Below are 17,338 nucleotides of genomic sequence, written 5' to 3'. Positions count from 1 at the left end.
AGGAGGAATGTAGATGAGGAATTTACTCTGAAATGTTGGTAACATCTCCACACAGGGCCGGATTTTCCAATAGGCAACATAGGCCATTGGCCTAGGGCCCACCAGTAACTGGGGGGCCACTGGGGACTTGTGGGTTCTCTGATCTGCCAAGGAGTAGGCCAGTTGGCCCTATAGTAAAATGAATAAAATAAAATAAGGTAACTAAAAATATAACAGTATATTTTTAAATGCCCATTTCCCACCATCTATCTATCTATCTATCTATCTATCTGTAGATTGTATACATTGCGTGTTGTATTTAGTTGACTTCATTGTTATATTACTTGTTTTTGTGTTCTTATTTTGTGATATTGGTATCTCTTATACTGGACTTAAACTAATTTATTATTACTTTATGCTTGCAGATTATTCTTGGAATCTTGGGGATTCTCATGAGATAGATTAATTACGTCGTCCCAGAAGAAATATATGAGTAGCTCACAAAAGAGAAAGTTAACAGAAGCCAAAGCTGCACAACTCCAATAACTTCCAAAGCTGACAACCTTTTTAAACCAAAACCAAAAGAAGATTCAGAGCCTAGTACCAGTGGCGGTAAACTCCCAGGCGATGACCACGACGAAGCAAGGTCAGCTGAGTCACAGTCACAGATATCGAGTGAATCAGCAATGGAAGTAGAAGTACCACCTGTGATTGAAGCTTCATCCGATTCATCTCAGTTGACCGATAAGAAACATTCTGTGGAACAAGATGTTAGTGCTGATTTGTGTGTATCGAGTGATCCAGCTGACTGGCAGATAATTGATGATAAATTGATTGAATATTTAGGAGGTCCTCCACATATAGATGGGATCACTTGAAAGCTGCACTACCAGCTACAGGGATTGTACTGAAATCCCTATCAGATACTCGCTGGAGTGCAAGGGCTGATGCTGTTAAAGCAGTGTTTTTAAATTACCATGAGATAACGTCAGCATTGGAGAACATATGTTCTTACAGCAGACAAACTGTGGCTACAAAGCTTGAAGGTGAAGGTCTCAGAAAACAAATGAAGACCACAAGGGGAAAACCAGAGATGTCACTTTTTATAAATTTCAGGGTTATTGCACCTGCCAATAGTTGGCAACCTAAGGTTTCCTCTCACAATATTACTTTCACAAATAACCAGGGGTGTCACATAATTTATATGGTATAAAGTTTAGCCGTGCAATGAAAAAAGTGTTGTCAAAGCTGAACAAGTAGAAACCCAGAGTTGTCAGTACTTAACTCCTCGTTATCTCCCTTTCATTCATGTTAACTCTTCCACCATAATATTCAGAGTTGAGAAACTAAAAGATGAAAGGTTGTAAAACTTTCACAGCATAAACTCTGAGCACTACAATGGCCTATTTGGTTATATCATGGGCTCCGTAGTTGGTGCATATCGTGGTTCAAAACTGGTCAAACCTTTATTGTGACTTTTATGGGACCCACGCCGTGGCTTAATGGTTAGCGCGTCTGAGTACCCATCCTCATTCGATGTACCCACCGCCCAATCAACCTGCTTAGGTATATGAGGGAGTCACATGAGGTGACTTCGGCTATCGCGGGGGTGGTTTATCCTTGGTTTCCTCCGGGTTTCCATCATATTAAGTAGTACGGAGTAAGAAATGGAGAATCCGTCGTCATATAAGCCAAATACCCTTGAGTATGGCATTGAACACCAATCAAACAAAAAAAAACAATGACCGTTTAATGTTGAAAAAAAATAATCTGTGATCACCAAAGTCATGTAATGTATGCCAATAACCAACAAGCATGAATTTGCTACACATCCTGGGTTAAAATTGCATGGCAATTATTAAACAAGGGAATAACCAGTGATGTCAGTTTGCAACATTGATTCGTTCTTTGCTCTTAAACTAAATAACACAGAAGCTTGGCAAATGCTACATGCTTAATTTGATCGGCCAATGATCACTCTTCCTTTTACTGGAAAAGAAATCTATATGACAGTTATTAAACAGTCCACCAAAGTCTTAAAACTTTGGTTTTCAGTTTCTTCAAAATTGATTTATCCTGACATCTGGTTTTCCCCTTGTTATGTGGTCTTCAAATGGAATCATTTGAAAGAGCACTTCTTACTATAATATGGTATAAGATTTTGACAAGGTTTAATGCAACCAGCTTATCACTTCAAAAAGTTGAGACTAACCTTCTGTCAGTTGTGAACTGTATGAGAGTTTGATCTCCTTCATCTCTGAAATGAGACAGCGTCAGTTTTATGAAATAGAATATCAGGCTAGGACTTTTGCTGAGCCTATCTACACAGATACAACAAAAACAACAAAAAAGGGAAAAAAATATTTGATTAATCAGTTGGGATAGAAAATCATCTTGATCCAAGTCAGAAGTTCATGGTGGACAATTTTTACACAATATTAGATTGCCTTAGGAATGAATTAGAGTGCAGAGTGAATGCCTATTCAGAAATATAGAAGCTGTTTAGCTTTTTAACAGAGTATGACAGTATGAACTATGATGACCTCAAAGCTCAACTGGAACTCCTTGTCAGTACCTATTCCATGACCTGGAAGCATCTGTTTTAGATGAATTTTTGCAGTTTAAAGACATTTTGTCATCTGAATCTGACAGGTCAGTGACAAACATTTCCACTTTGTTGAGGTCTAAAGATAGTATTTTGACAACTGACTTTCCAAACATTAGTATCTTGGTAAGAATGTTCCTTACCATCGCCATCACAAACTGTCCAGGAGAGAGGTCTTTCTCTACTCTATCTAGAGTGCAGAATCACCTGAGATCAACTTTGGGACAAACCAGATTTAACTTACTTTCATTACTATGCATTGAATCTGACCTCCTACAATCCCTTGATACAAACAGTATCATTGACAAATTTGCCATAGAAAAAAGCAGGAAAATGTCATTTTGAACTTCACATCGTTGTGCTTGCAAAATTTATTATGCTTCAGTTTCATTGTATTTTTCCATTATTCCTATGTGTAAGATGTACATGATATGGAACTTCATTTACTTTGATGTACTTGATATGGAACTAATTTGATTAAAAATTATTGATGTGTTACATTATGCTGTAATTCTTTTTTTTAACATTACAATATTATGATATATATATATATATATATATATGTAATTTTTTTTGGGGGGGGGGGGCACTGATAAGGTTTGGCCTAGGGCCCACAAGCAAGTAAATCAGGCCCTGTCTCCACACCACACCCCTTGAAAGGAGTGGAGATGAGAATTTTTTTTATTTTTTTTTTACTTTCAGACAAAGATTACAATCCGAATTTGTGAAAAGAGCATCCCAAATTTTGAGGGTAGATATTTGGCTGGGGTACTTTAGAAAGAAGGAGAGGGAGGGGAGAAGGAAGGAGGGGATCAGAGGAGGGAGGGGGTGTGGGTAGTGGTTAACAGTTGATTTCTGGTTCATATACTTTGGCTTTTTAGAATAGAAATAAGTTTTTAGCATTATCTTTAAGCTCATCTATTACTGAAAGGAGACTCATCCATCCGTCCGTCCATGTGTGTTGAGCAAAGAAGAAAAATAATGACCTCGAGCTTTAGTGGTTCCTGCTGTCATAGAATAATAAAAAGGTTCTCGTTGGAAAGCGAATAATCAATTTATTTGGAACAAAAATTTGTGTTCGTTTTATCTTAAGGGTGCCGGGTTTAAAAGCCCTTTTTCCGAAACTGAAGAACAAGACGACGTGGGAAAGGGAGCTTAATGCTGCGTTTTCAACGGTAACATTTATTATTCTGTGACACCAGGAGCCCTTTGAAAGGACGTGGAAGGAGCACACAAAGTTATACATTGTAATATTTTGCGAAGCAAAAGTAAAATATATCGAAAAGTATACAGATGGAGCACACATAAAATTATGCTGGCGCCGAAGACGATCACACGTTTCACTGAAATTTCCATCCTAATTGAGATACACAGATAGACATACAATGTTTGTGAAGTACAACATGCTCTATTTTGATTAAACTCGGTTAGTTAGGGTTCGAGTTAGGGTTCCAGTTTTCCCTCCTTGGAGTTTCCTTCTGTATCCATCTTGTCCACCCCCATGCATGCACGTTTGTGTCCTGTTTTTATCTGTTACGTCCTGATCCGTTCACTGTACTAACTCTTCCACAAGCCTCGGCCATATATAATAAAAACAACCCCGTCAGCAAAGCGACGAGTCGGCAGGCCTCGTCTTGGTGAAAAGAGTATCGTCAACATCAAAGTATTTTGACACTTGAAGAGAGAAAAGGTTTTCATTGAGATTACAATAAAGGTTGATAATTATATTAATTGATAAGTTATTGTGCTTTTGTGAAATTAAAAAAAAAATACAATGAGAATAATATATCTGTTGATGATTGTGAATCCTGTGAGTAACAGGCTGGCTCTCCTTCAGTCGTATTGTCCCTGTTGCTTAACTAAGTCCTTACTTCCATCACCCTTGTCTGGATAGGTAGTGAGTGGGTTCCACATCCGTGTGCGACATGCTGCCCCAAAAACCGGCCACATGGTGAAGCTGAGCCTGCAGTTGTACAAGGTGGATACGAGTTATCTGCTCGACTTCAAGCAGATCGATGGTGGGTGATGATGGGGAAGCATTGTGAAGTGTTATATGCGTTTTGTATAATTTTTTATGACTACAAGCTGTTTACCCACCCTACAGGTGGGCACCCATGTGTGAATTTGAAGTGGAGTTCAACTTCTTTGCTGAAAGGAAAGATTGTATCATGTGTCGGTGATTAATTTTGATGAACTACATTTAAGCCGTGGGCCAAAATCTGTTGCATGTCATTCCGTTGCAAAATTTTATAGGCAACTTGATATTCACGCCAGAAGTATGTGGTTATATGGTTCTTAGAAATCACCAATGTTCCTGCATTTTTCTTTGCACATAAATTGGAGAATAATGGCCAAAAAAAAAATCACCTTCAACCTCATGACCGGATAATAACAATAGCAAGGGATTTTGATGCAGGAGGAGGCCATTCGGCCCTCATAACACTAGAATGCGTGTGATGAAATGTGTTCTGGCTTAAATAGTTTGTCTGCACTCTGTATAATCAGGCGAAATGCACTGACATCAACAAAGCCAGGTATAACATATTCATTGTGAAATGGCGAGTTGATGAAGCACTCCCCCCAAAACAGACATACCTTGTGAACAGGACTATATGGAGTATCAACAGTGTCAAGACACCTGAATGCCCCAAGCTCTGTTCACGATGGATGGTAACTGGACAATGAAAGCCTGATGATTCATTTGACATCTCAACCTGCGGCCCTACCGAGTGTCCTGCAAAATGTGCATTGTAAATTTCTAAAAACTAACTGCGACCGTGTGACGTGTTCTTGCGTAAAGCAGATCTTCGCTGTACAGACCTTTGTGGGTGCAAGGATTGTTCCAATAGTCAGCAACAGTTGAACATCTATCCGGATGATTCTGGAGGTTAATCGGTTGACGAGGATTGAATGCGAGTGTTATTTCATACACTGGTACACACAATTTTAGGCCATTTAGCAAGAAAGTGTTTTCAACTTCTTGAAGTTACCAACCCTATTGATTGGATAGTGATGTCAAGCAGTGGTATGCAAATTTGATGACGTCATCGCTAATTATTGTGCATTCCAATTGACGGAAGCATTGCATTTTTGATTCGGTGCACTCCAATTATTTAATAAACATAATTTCCAGGTTGCCCAAAACGATTTGTCACAAAACTAATTTTGAGACTCCTACAGATTTTGGCCCACGGCCTAATTCTGCTACGTACTTAGACATACTCAAATCTTGCTAAGGAGAGGGCGGAACTGAGACTGCGTGTGTGCGTTTGCACGGAATTTGCTCCTGCCCCACCCACATCCTCATGCTGAGGAGAGGGGGCGTAGCTTGCATCAAGTAAGCAAGCAAACTACTTTATATACATGCACAAACTGGACCCGGTTCAATCCGGATTTTTTTCTTTTATTTTCACACTAGCCCCACACAGGTATTTATTCCTGTTTTTTTTATTATATGGATAACGTTTATACATATACACATACACACACACACGGAATCTACGAGCAGGCACCTAAGACGTCGGCCATTATAAAGCTTGCAGTGTTGGTGTGAGAAACTCCCGAGGTTATCCCAAAGATTCAATAGCTCAGTGGGTTTTTGCCAAATTTGTAAAAACCCAAATGATAAAGTACTAACCTACAGAGTGTGGGAGTGATTTTAGCCAGCACTGTAAATTGACATACAATTTGTACATCAGGTTATTCACGCAGTGCTTTGAGCATGAATGGCGTTGGTTTCTTGTTTTTGTATCCATTGTAAATAACCAGACAATTATTCCATCCGATGATCTTTGAATATATTTTTTTACTTTACATCCTTTATGTCCTTTTTTATTGTTTTTTTTATTTTTTATTTTTTGTGAAGCGCCATTTTAGCAGAAAATGAACTGTAGAGAATTCTCAATTATTTAATGGACATAGCCATCGTGTCTTATACATTGATTGAGCAGAAATACTTCCATGACATCAAATGTATATGCTTCATGACCAATCAACATGGTTGCCTCTTCATGGTAATTACTGGGAAATTAATTATAAGCATTTAATTTGCTGCTGAATGCTCTTAGAAAAAAATTAATAAATAAAGAACAGTTGGCCAGTTAACCTCTAATCGTCATGTCACCATCCTGTTGCTCCCTGGTACTTTGAGCAATTGTTTTTGGATATTTTGATAATATATGACTGTTCAGATTTAATAGCTGTTTGTTCTCAGAGTTTTGGCTCTTCTATTTAAATGTTGAGGAATTTGTTGTGTTTTTTTTTTTACACTTGTTACTAGGTTCACGCCTTCCTGTAAGGACAGGAGAGGTTATTGTAGTGCATACGTATGTTTGTGGGTGTGTCTGTCTCTTAATATAGATCGTTAATTTTCAGACCTACTGTATTCGATATCCCCTGGCATGGCCTTGTGTTGTTGAATGCTCTCTCTGTCTTGTAACTTGAAAGTAGGACTATGTTATTTGTGCATTTTTAACTGAACCTTGCCATGCTGTGTGAAAAGGGCCTGACATAACGATTTGATTTATCTCTGTTTTTTTTTTTTTTGCAGATGAGAGCGAGCGGACATCATTGGCTGCTTCTTCTCCCACTTCATGTGGAGCCATTGGAGGCACGAGTGGTAGTGAGGAAGGGTTGAGTACAGAGGAAGGAGAAACGGAAAATAATAGCACAGGATCGCATCCCTTGAACTGCAAATTCCGCAGTGGCAGCAGTACCATGGAGTTTTTTGAAATGTGTTCAAATCTCATTGCCGCTCTCGCACGATAGTGTCTTTGTCTCTCATATTAAATTATTTCCAAATAACCGGTTAATCCATGATGAAGCAATTTGTGTGTTTAACCATTTTGTTTGCATTTTCCACCTTGCTCTCCTGTGTTTTTTTTTTGTTTGTTTGTTTGTTTGTTTGTTTTTGTTCCATAATTTGATTTCTTGTATGTTCTTATCAAACATTGCCTCATTCTCTTAAGCATAGCATTCGCAGTTATTTGTACCTTTTAAAATGGCACTCTGACCCCGAGTCCAGCCTTATCGGCTGCAAAGCAGAGTTTTGCTCAATTCTTATATCAACCATGATATCTTGATAAGAGGCTTAAGCCTGAAAGATATTGACAAAGCAAAACTGTCCAAGACGGGTTGTTGATTTAAGTTTTATTGTTATTTCATGTGATTTGCACATTTGCTGTTTTACGTTGAGATGTTGGTTGCTGATTTGTACACCTCTTCCTCTTTTTCCCATCTTTCCTTCCCTTCCATTCCACCCTCCTTTAAATAGCTTCTTATTTGCACAATCATTAAGCATGTATGGTGATTAAGCAATAAATCATTTTGATTTATATTGCTTTTGCTACCTTGAACATTTATCTCTCCCTTTTCTCTCAGACTGGATGAGGTGTGGGGCTGATTATGATGAAATGGGAATTTATTTGTGATTTGGCAATAAAGTACCACTGACCTGAAATAAAGTATTTCTTTTGCCATCGATGTCTGTTGTTTCTATTTAATAATTACCAGATTTAATTTTTTCTTTTTTGGTCATGGAAATCCAGGTAGTCCAAGCTGAGTGATGGAACCCACAGCTGTCTTGGTTTCTTTTTGGTGCGTAAACTTTTAGTTTTTTCTTTCGTTCTTTCAGGTGGACAAACTGGCTCAATGTTCCTTTGAGAAGACCGTTTCCTCCATCACGTAACACTTTGTGAAGCAAAATGATTACAGTGTACATGCCACCTCATTTTATGGGAGGAATTTTTTTTTCATGTCTTCATCATGCTCCAAACGAAAAAGCCTCATTATGGGAGCTTTAATGACCATATTACTGACTGATAAAACTACACGGTCGAGGTCTTCCATGACGACGAGGATCGTTCATGAATTATAAAAGAGAACAAGTAGAGACATTCAAAATGCACTGCACACCCCCCACCTTCCTCCCAAATAAATAAATAATTGTTTAATTAAAATAAATAAAATTCGTAAAATAAATTCTTATAATCAATTGACTAATAGCATACCGAACAAAACTGTCTGCGAGCATGTTAGTTCCTGAATATATTTAAAATCTTTCAAACACATTTCATTTGAATGCTGTTTTAACCTGTATCTCAATAGTGAATAATCACCTTTAAAAATTCTCGGATCCAGATTCAGATCTCCACCAAATTCGAATCAATTCGTCCTCGTCACACACCCAACATTTCCAGCAAGTTTCATCCGAATCCGTCCACAACTTTTTGAGATATCGTGCGATATTGTTTTAGGCCCCATCTCTCAATGGTGAACACACCACAGAACACAATGTTGCGCAGAACACACCACGAGGTCCGAGGGTCGTTCACGCATGCGCAGTGTTGTGATTAGTGCCATACTGTAATTAGCGGCAACGGTAATTGGGCGGATGTGGCAGCACTGTATATGAAGGTCAATGGCTGGTGTTGATACATATACCACGTACTCCGTGGAAAGTCATGCTGGAACAGTAATGGTATGTTATATACTATATTAGGAATAATGTACTCTGAGGAATGTAATTAGTATTAGAGTATGGAGTTTAACTTCGTTATTATGTGATGTGTATGTGGTATTTGCCTTCAGTGTATGTGTACCAGTTGTTGTATTTTGTTATTCTTACCCTATGTATATTTATGTTGTTGTAGATATGCGTATGGGTTTTTGAGAATAAAGCCGATCGAAAAGGTCTATTGTTGATTTTATTATTATTATTATTACAACAATAATTTATTCTCACAAAACTTACCGGGTTGGATTGGACCAGAATAGTGCCTCGGCCTACACTGGAATGGAGCGTTTGCTGAGACCAGAGAAGCTGGATTGGACCAAAATAGCGCCTCGAGGCATAAACTGGAATGGAGCGCTTGCTGAGACCAGAGAGGCTGGATTGGACCAGAATAGCGCCTCGGCCTACACTGGAATGGAGCGTTTGCTGAGACCAGAGAGGCTGGATTGGACCAGAATAGCGCCTCGAGGCCTACACTGGAATGGAGCGCTTGCTGAGACCAGAGAGGCTAGATTGGACCAGAATAGCGCCTCGGCCTACACTGGAATGGAGCGCTTGCTGAGACCAGAGAGGCTAGATTGGACCAGAATAACGCCCCGTCCTACACTGGAATGGAGCGTTTGCTGAGACCAGAGAGGCTAGATTGGACCAGAATAGTGCCTCGGCCTACACAGGAATGGAGCGTTTGCTGAGACCAGAGAGGCGAGATTGGACCAGAATAGTGCCTCGGCCTACACTGGAATGGAGCGTTTGCTTAGACCAGAGAAGCTGGATTGGACCAAAATAGCCCCTCGAGGCCTAAACTGGAATGGAGCGCTTGCTGAGACCAGAGAGGCTGGATTGGACCAGAATAGCGCCTTGGCCTACACTGGAATGGAGCGTTTGCTGAGACCAGAGAGGCTGGATTGGACCAGAATAGCGCCTCGAGGCCTACACTGGAATGGAGCGCTTGCTGAGACCAGAGAGGCTGGATTGTACCAGAATAGCGCCTCGGCCTACACAGGAATGGAGCGTTTTCTGAGACCAGAGAGGCTAGATTGGACCAGAATAGTGCCTCGGCTTACACTGGAATGGAGCGCTTGCTGAGACCAGAGAGGCTGGATTGGACCAGAATAGTTCCTCGGCCTACACTGGAATGGAGCGCTTGCTGAGACCAGAGAGGCTAGATTGGACCAGAATAGCGCCTCGGCCTACACTGGAATGGAGTGTTTGCTGAGACCAGAGAGGCTGGATTGGACCAGAATAGCGCCTCGGCCTACACTGGAATGGAGCGTTTGCTGAGACCAGAGAGGCTAGATTGGACCAGAATAGTGCCTCGGCCTACACAGGAATGGAGCGCTTGCTGAGACCAGAGAGGCTGTATTGGACCAGAATAGCGCCTCGGCCTACACAGGAATGGAGCGCTTGCTGAGACCAGAGAGGCTGGATTGGACCAGAATAGCGCCTCGGCCTACACTGGAATGGAGCGCTTGCTGAGACCAGAGAGGCTGGATTGGACCAGAATAGTGCCTCGGCCTACACTGGAATGGAGTGCTTGCTGAGACCAGAGAGGCTGCATTGGACCAGAATAGCGCCTCGGCCTACACAGGAATGGAGCGCTTTCTGAGACCAGAGAGGCTAGATTGGACCGGAATAGCGCCTCGGTCTACACTGGAATGGAGCGCTTGCTGAGACCAAAGACGCTGGATTTGACAAGAATAGCGCCTCGGCCTACACAGGAATGGAGCGTTTGCTGAGACCAGAGAGGCTGGATTGGACCAGAATCATGCCTCGGCCTACATTGGAATGGAGCGTTTGCTGAGACCAGAGAGGCTGGATTCGGATCCCAGTTCACCCACGGTGGCACAAGAATGGAAACACTGGTTAAAGACGTTCGAAAACTTCCTGGGAGCTCCACCACAGAATAATCTGGATATGCTAAGTCTGCTTACAAATTTTGTCTCACCAAGACTATACGAAACTACATAAGAGTTTACCGTTTATGATGAGGCTGTCCGTACTTTACAGTCACAGTATGTAAAGCCCACTAATGAAGTGTTTACACGCCATCGTCTTGCAACTCGCCGCCAGCAGGTTGGAGAGTCCTTCAATGAATATCTTCTGACACTGAAAACGTTAAGTAAGAGTATAATTTTGGGGCTGTAACATCAACTCAACATTGCGAAGAATCCATCAGGGATGCCTTTATTAGCGGCCTGCAGTCACCACTGATCAGACGACGTTTATTAGAGAATAAGACTTTAGATTTAGCTTCCATGTTTGATCAGGCTAGATCTCTAGATTCAGCCCAAAGAATTTCAGAGTCTTATTGTGTTATTCAACCCTCCCGTTCATTGGGTGCTGCCTCATCCAATCAGAATACCGGTGAAGTGGAACCCACAACTGTAATGGCTGCTACGGGTGTTAAATGTTTCTTTTGTGGTTTTTAAAGCACCCACGTGTAAAATGTCCGGCACGAGAGGCTGTGTGTCATAAGTGCCAGACAAAGGGTCATTTTGCGAAGGTGTGCCGTAGTACTTCATCAGTAGCTACTGGTGCTTGTGCAACCTCTGATCAGGTAACGCCAGCGGCTGTGTTTTCTGCCGCTGCCCCAGGGGTGTTATCAAAGGCGGGTGCGAGGGTCACGCTCCATGGAGTGGAATTGGATGGCCTTATTGATAGTGGTAGTTCAGAAAGATTTATCAATCCCGACCTCATTAAGTGCCATTCCTTAAGTGTACATCACACCCAAGGCAATGTTTCCATGGCATCTACTTCCTTCACCGCTCAGACATCAGGGTTCTGTCAAGTCAATATCAAAGTAAACGGTCGGTGCTACCAAGATGTGCGTCTGTCCATACTCCCTCAGCTGTGTTCAGATATAGTTTTGGGCCAGGATTTTCAGGGACTGCATGATAGTGTTACACTGACATATGGAGGTAGCTTGCCTCCTCTTGTTATCTGTGGACTCAGTACACTGTGTGTTGACCCTCCAGAACTGTTTGCCAACTTGACAGCTGATTGTTATCCTGTTGCTGCTCGATCACGCCGGTACTCTCCCGATGATCGTAAATTCATTGAAAAGGAAATTCAAAGGATGTTGAAGGAAGGTATAATAGAGCCCAGTAACTCCTCTTGGCGTGCACAGGTTGTTGTCGGAAAGAACGAAACTCACAAGAAACGCTTAGCCGTGGACTATTCAGAAACTATCAACAAATTTACACTTCTTGACGGGTATCCTCTGCCTCATATAGATGACACTGTTAACAAGATTGCTCAATACCGTGTTTTTAGTACGATTGACCTCCGTAGTGCGTATCATCAAATCCCCATCAGAAATGAAGATAAGCCATACACCGCTTTTGAGGCCTGTGGACGCCTTTATCAGTTTGCTCGGGTTCCCTTTGGCGTCACCAACGGAGTGGCTTGCTTCCAACGTATCGTGGATTCATTCATCCAAGAAGAAGAACTGGTTGGAACATTTGCTTTCTTAGACAACATTACTATTTGCGGCATGACTCAGGAAGAGCATGATGCTGCTAAGAGAAATAGTGGAGCAGCTTAGCCCAAATATTCAAAAGAATTGCGCATTTTGTGATGTAAGCACCAAATTTGGTATAAATGTACATTAATATGTTGCGAACATTTTCAGATATTGGGCCACTGGAAATTCTCTCTTTATGTCCGCCATATTGGATTTCAAAATGGCCGCCACTTGAAATCTACATTTGCTATCATCTCTGGACGTAATGCAGCTATTGACTTGATTCTGGTATCTAAATGTATGTTTATGGGGGCAAGGAATCCAATGGTACCATTTTCAACTTAATATTATCTATCACAGTCTGTTATATAATTTTATTTGGAAATTATCTAGGCAAATATTGGATTCAACACAATACTTTGAAAAGAATGTCTTAGTTCTGTAAATATTAAAAAAAATTTTTTTTTTACTAAATCACGAGTAACAACTCAGACAAGCTCATATATACTGGCAGTCTAAAATATAAATTCATATCCGATTAGGAAACAAAGTGACCCATTCATTTGTGTTTTTCATATGCATATTTTATGTAACATTACATTCATATTATCAATAAATACCAAACATGCATAATCCCCTTTTCCTAGACCCTTTAAGCCATCTTTTGTGTTTCTGGAGTACAGAAATTTCTTGTATCGGCTTCCATCTGTCTTGTTTCCTTAACAATGCACTGTAGCATGTCTTTAACAATGTTTACAAACATGACTCCACTACATGTCTTTAATCACAGCCCTGACCCAAATAAAAGAGTAGAGAGGCTGCATGTGTGTTGACCCACATCAACTGTGTTCTTTGTGTGTGGCTGTGTTTAAATCACCTTGTGACTCCACATAAATGAGTTAATTACATACAATCTGGGAGACAACACTGGTACAGTGGACAATGACAACACATCTTGGGCTGCATTTCATGCCAGCCGACAGCCACCAGATGCTCGAGTCATCTGCCCCACGTCGCTGCTTCCACTCTTCCTGGAGAGTGCCCACACAGTGGCCATGATCCGGCACTCAATGGATGTCGTGAAGAATGCAGTGGAACACCTGAATCCTGGACAGACACCAGTGGTCACCGTTGATCAGCCACTGTTTGCTTTGGCCAAGCAGATACAGTGGAAGTGGCCAGAGAGCTATGGTGAAGACCAGATAGTGGTGATGTTTGGTGGCCTCCACATAGATATGGCGGCACTGAGGACACTGGGGGACTGGCTGAAAGGGAGTGGTTGGGTGCAAGCACTTGTGCAAGCCGAGATTGCGACAGCAGGTACAGCAGACTCATTCCTGCGAGCATCCCATGTCTTGCGCACAAGAAGAGCACATCAAGTGACTGCAGCAGCACTGTACATCCTGCAACACCGTGCCTACAACCACTACTGTCTGGGAGAAACCAGGGATGCAGAGGACCTTCCGGAGTTTGAAGACTGGTGTTGCCAGAGAGGAGAAGACATCCCCCAGTTTCACTACTGGGCAACCGTGCTGGAACTAGAACTGTTGGTTCTAGTGTATGTGTGTTCTCTCAGGCAGGGATCGTTAATGATGTACCTCGATGCTCAGACAGAGCTGGTCCCCTGGTTCCATGTACTGGATCACACCCACTATGCTAGGTGGATACCAGTGCACCTGGAGGACATGGCCGAACTCACCATCAAACACCCAGATGTAGCCAGGAAATTCAGGGAAAGTCACTTTACCGTTCAGAAAACACAGAGGGTGTTCTCTTCAATCCTGATTGACCAGGCACATGAGCAGAATAATGCCTGCATCAAAGGAGACGGTGGAGCAGTTGGGCTCACTGACAACCCGAGTGCCCTACGTCGCTGGATGGTTGCGGGACCAGAAGTTGCCAGGGTGATCGAACCAGAAGTTGCCAGGGTGATCGAAGAATTCCAGGATGGGAACCAACACTGGAGACTGCAAACAGCAGACACACGTCATCATGATCAGACGCCAAGTGTACAGGCCTCATTTGTGAAAGATGTTCTCTCTCTCGTAGGTGTCATAGAGGAGATGGGCAACCCATTTGAGGAGGAGAGTCAGGATGTAGTCAAACTGGACACAAAGGAGATCGCAGATCCTGCTGCTGTGGAGACCATGATGAATGCCAAGAGGATTGGCCAAGAGCAGTTCGAGGCTTTCACCAGAGAGTGTCTGTTGGACAGAACAAAGGCAGTGGACGCACCCATTCCTCGTAACAAGCTGAAGGTGTTCAGCACTTCCACTCCAAGAAGCCAGAGCATAGGTCAGCAACAGTTTCTCAAAATTTTGGGACAAGTTGTGAATAATATTTACGGGCACTTACTATCATACTGGTGCCGACTGAAGTGCATTCGGCCATCTAAACACAGAAAAATAGATTTTTAATAAATATTCAAAAATCAATATTATTTCCAAAAATATGGATTTTTTTCCTGAAATTTCAAAATGGCGGCCCGCGGTCTAAAAAGGCGGGAAAATGTTCAAACTTTGGTCGATCACCTAACTTCACTAGTGGAATCGAAAGGCACATAGTGCTTCATTCCAGCAACTACTTTTGCAAAAGTGGTACACCCGAATGCACAGAACAGACCACGAGGTCTGGGGGTCGTTCGCGCATGCGCAGAACACACCACAAGGTCTGGGGGTCGTTTGCGCATGCGCAGAACACACCACGAGGTCCGGGGGTCGTTCGCGCATGCGCAGAACACACCACGAGGTCTGGGGGTCGTTTGCGCATGCGCAGAACACACCATGAGGTCTGGGGGTCGTTCACTAAAACAAGCTTTTTTCACCAAACAAAAGCATTGTCCGACTCAACTTTTTGTTCTGCATCACTATTCTGAAGCGAAAACGTGCGATTTCATTGAAATAGTGAGTATTTTAGCTTCAAATTTGCAAAACGCTGCATTTCACAGAAAATACTTGTAAACACAAAAATGTCTCAAATTGGCCTAAAACAAGCTTTTTTCACCAAACAAAAGCATTGTCTGACTCAACTGTTTGTTCTGCATCACTATTCTGAAGCAAAAACACGTGATTTCATTGAAATAGTGAGTATTTTAGCTTCAAATTCGCAAAACGCTGCATTTCACTGAAAATACTTGTAAACACAAAAATGTCTCAAATTGGCCTAAAACAAGCTTTTTTCACCAAACAAAAGCATTGTCTGACTCAACTGTTTGTTCTGCATCACTATTCTGAAGCGAAAACGTGCGATTTCATTGAAATAGTGAGTATTTTAGCTTCAAATTTGCAAAACGCTGCATTTCACCGAAAATACTTGTAAACACAAAAATGTCTCAAATTGGCCTAAAACAAGCTTTTTTCACCAAACAAAAGCATTGTCTGACTCAACTGTTTGTTCTGCATCACTATTCTGAAGCAAAAACACGTGATTTCATTGAAATAGTGAGTATTTTAGCTTGAAATTCGCAAAACGCTGCATTTCACAGAAAGGACTTGTAAACACAAAAATGTCTCAAATTGGCTGAAAACAAGCTTTTTTCACCAAACAAAAGCATTTTCCGACTCAACTTTTTGTTCTGCATCACTATTCTGAAGCGAAAACGTGCGATTTCATTGAAATAGTGAGTATTTTAGCTTCAAATTTGCAAAACGCTGCATTTCACCGAAAATACTTGTAAACACAAAAATGTCTCAAATTGGCCTAAAACAAGCTTTTTTCACCAAACAAAAGCATTGTCTGACTCAACTGTTTGTTCTGCATCACTATTCTGAAGCAAAAACACGTGATTTCATTGAAATAGTGAGTATTTTAGCTTGAAATTCGCAAAACGCTGCATTTCACAGAAAGGACTTGTAAACACAAAAATGTCTCAAATTGGCTGAAAACAAGCTTTTTTTCACCAAACAAAAGCATTTTCCGACTCAACTTTTTGTTCTCCATCACTATTCTGAAGCGAAAACGTGATTTTATTGAAATAGTGAGTATTTTAGCTTCAACTTCGCAAAACGCTACATTTCATAGAAATGACTTGCAAACACAAAAATGTCTCAAATTGGCCGAAAACAAGCTTTTTTACCAAACAAAAGCATTGTCCGACTCAACTTTTTGTTCTGCATCACGATTCTGAAGCGAAAACATGTGATTTTATTGAAATAGGGAGTATTTTAGCTTCAAATTCGCAAAACGCTGCATTTAATAGAAATGAATTTTTTTTTTTTTTGGGAAATATTGGCGAGACTGGTTTAAATACTACTTGGTGGCAAGGCTTCTCAGGAATCTTCCCAAAATAAAGCAAATTGCAGGGGTGGATCCAGAAATTTTTCAGGGGTGTTCACTTAAGATTAAGATGTTATCATATCAAATATACCACCAAGCCTTATTAACCTCCGCCATCTTCGAAGATGGATGGAGGTTATTGTTTTCACCCCTTTCTGTTTGTTTGTTTGTTTGTTTGTGAACAGTATTACGGAAAAACTCCTCGACGGATTTCGACGAAACCTGGTGGGGGGGTTAGGTATGGTCCAAGGATTATGCCATTAAATTTTGGACTTAGTCCCCTCTAAAAAAAATTGTTAGAGAAAAAATATATATTTTTTTTGCATTTCTACATGTTTTAAGTGATTTCCAACCCCCCCCCCCCCCAAAAAAAATTGTTAGAGAAAAATTTTTTTTTTTTGCATTTTTACATGTTTTAAGTGATTTCCAGCCCTCCCCCCAAAAAATTGTTACCCCCCCCCCAAAAAAAAGAAATTTTTTTTTGCATTTCTACATGTTTTAAGTG

General features: G+C 41.2%; 1 protein-coding gene across 2 annotated transcripts in view; it reads left to right on the top strand.

Moving 5' to 3' along the window:
* The window catches only part of LOC147018333 (5'-AMP-activated protein kinase catalytic subunit alpha-2-like), a 61,018-nt gene extending 52,953 nt beyond the window's left edge, over positions 1 to 8,065 (top strand). For both annotated transcript variants that reach the window (XM_085897889.1, XM_085897888.1), the window contains 2 exons: positions 4,479 to 4,602; positions 7,134 to 8,065. In XM_085897889.1, coding sequence (XP_085754015.1) covers positions 4,479 to 4,602; positions 7,134 to 7,351 — 342 coding nt within the window. In that variant the 3' untranslated portion in view covers positions 7,352 to 8,065. The remainder of the gene's footprint in view (positions 1 to 4,478; positions 4,603 to 7,133) is intronic.
* The last annotated feature ends 9,273 nt before the right edge of the window (positions 8,066 to 17,338 follow it).

The sequence above is a fragment of the Eptatretus burgeri genome, chromosome 10 (genome assembly GCF_056783735.1).
Source record: "Eptatretus burgeri isolate ZD-2024b chromosome 10, Ebu_testis_v1, whole genome shotgun sequence".
Taxonomy (NCBI): Eukaryota; Metazoa; Chordata; class Myxini; order Myxiniformes; family Myxinidae; genus Eptatretus; species Eptatretus burgeri.
Note: the sequence above shows the minus strand (reverse complement) of the source record. Positions and strands in the feature narration are given on the sequence as shown.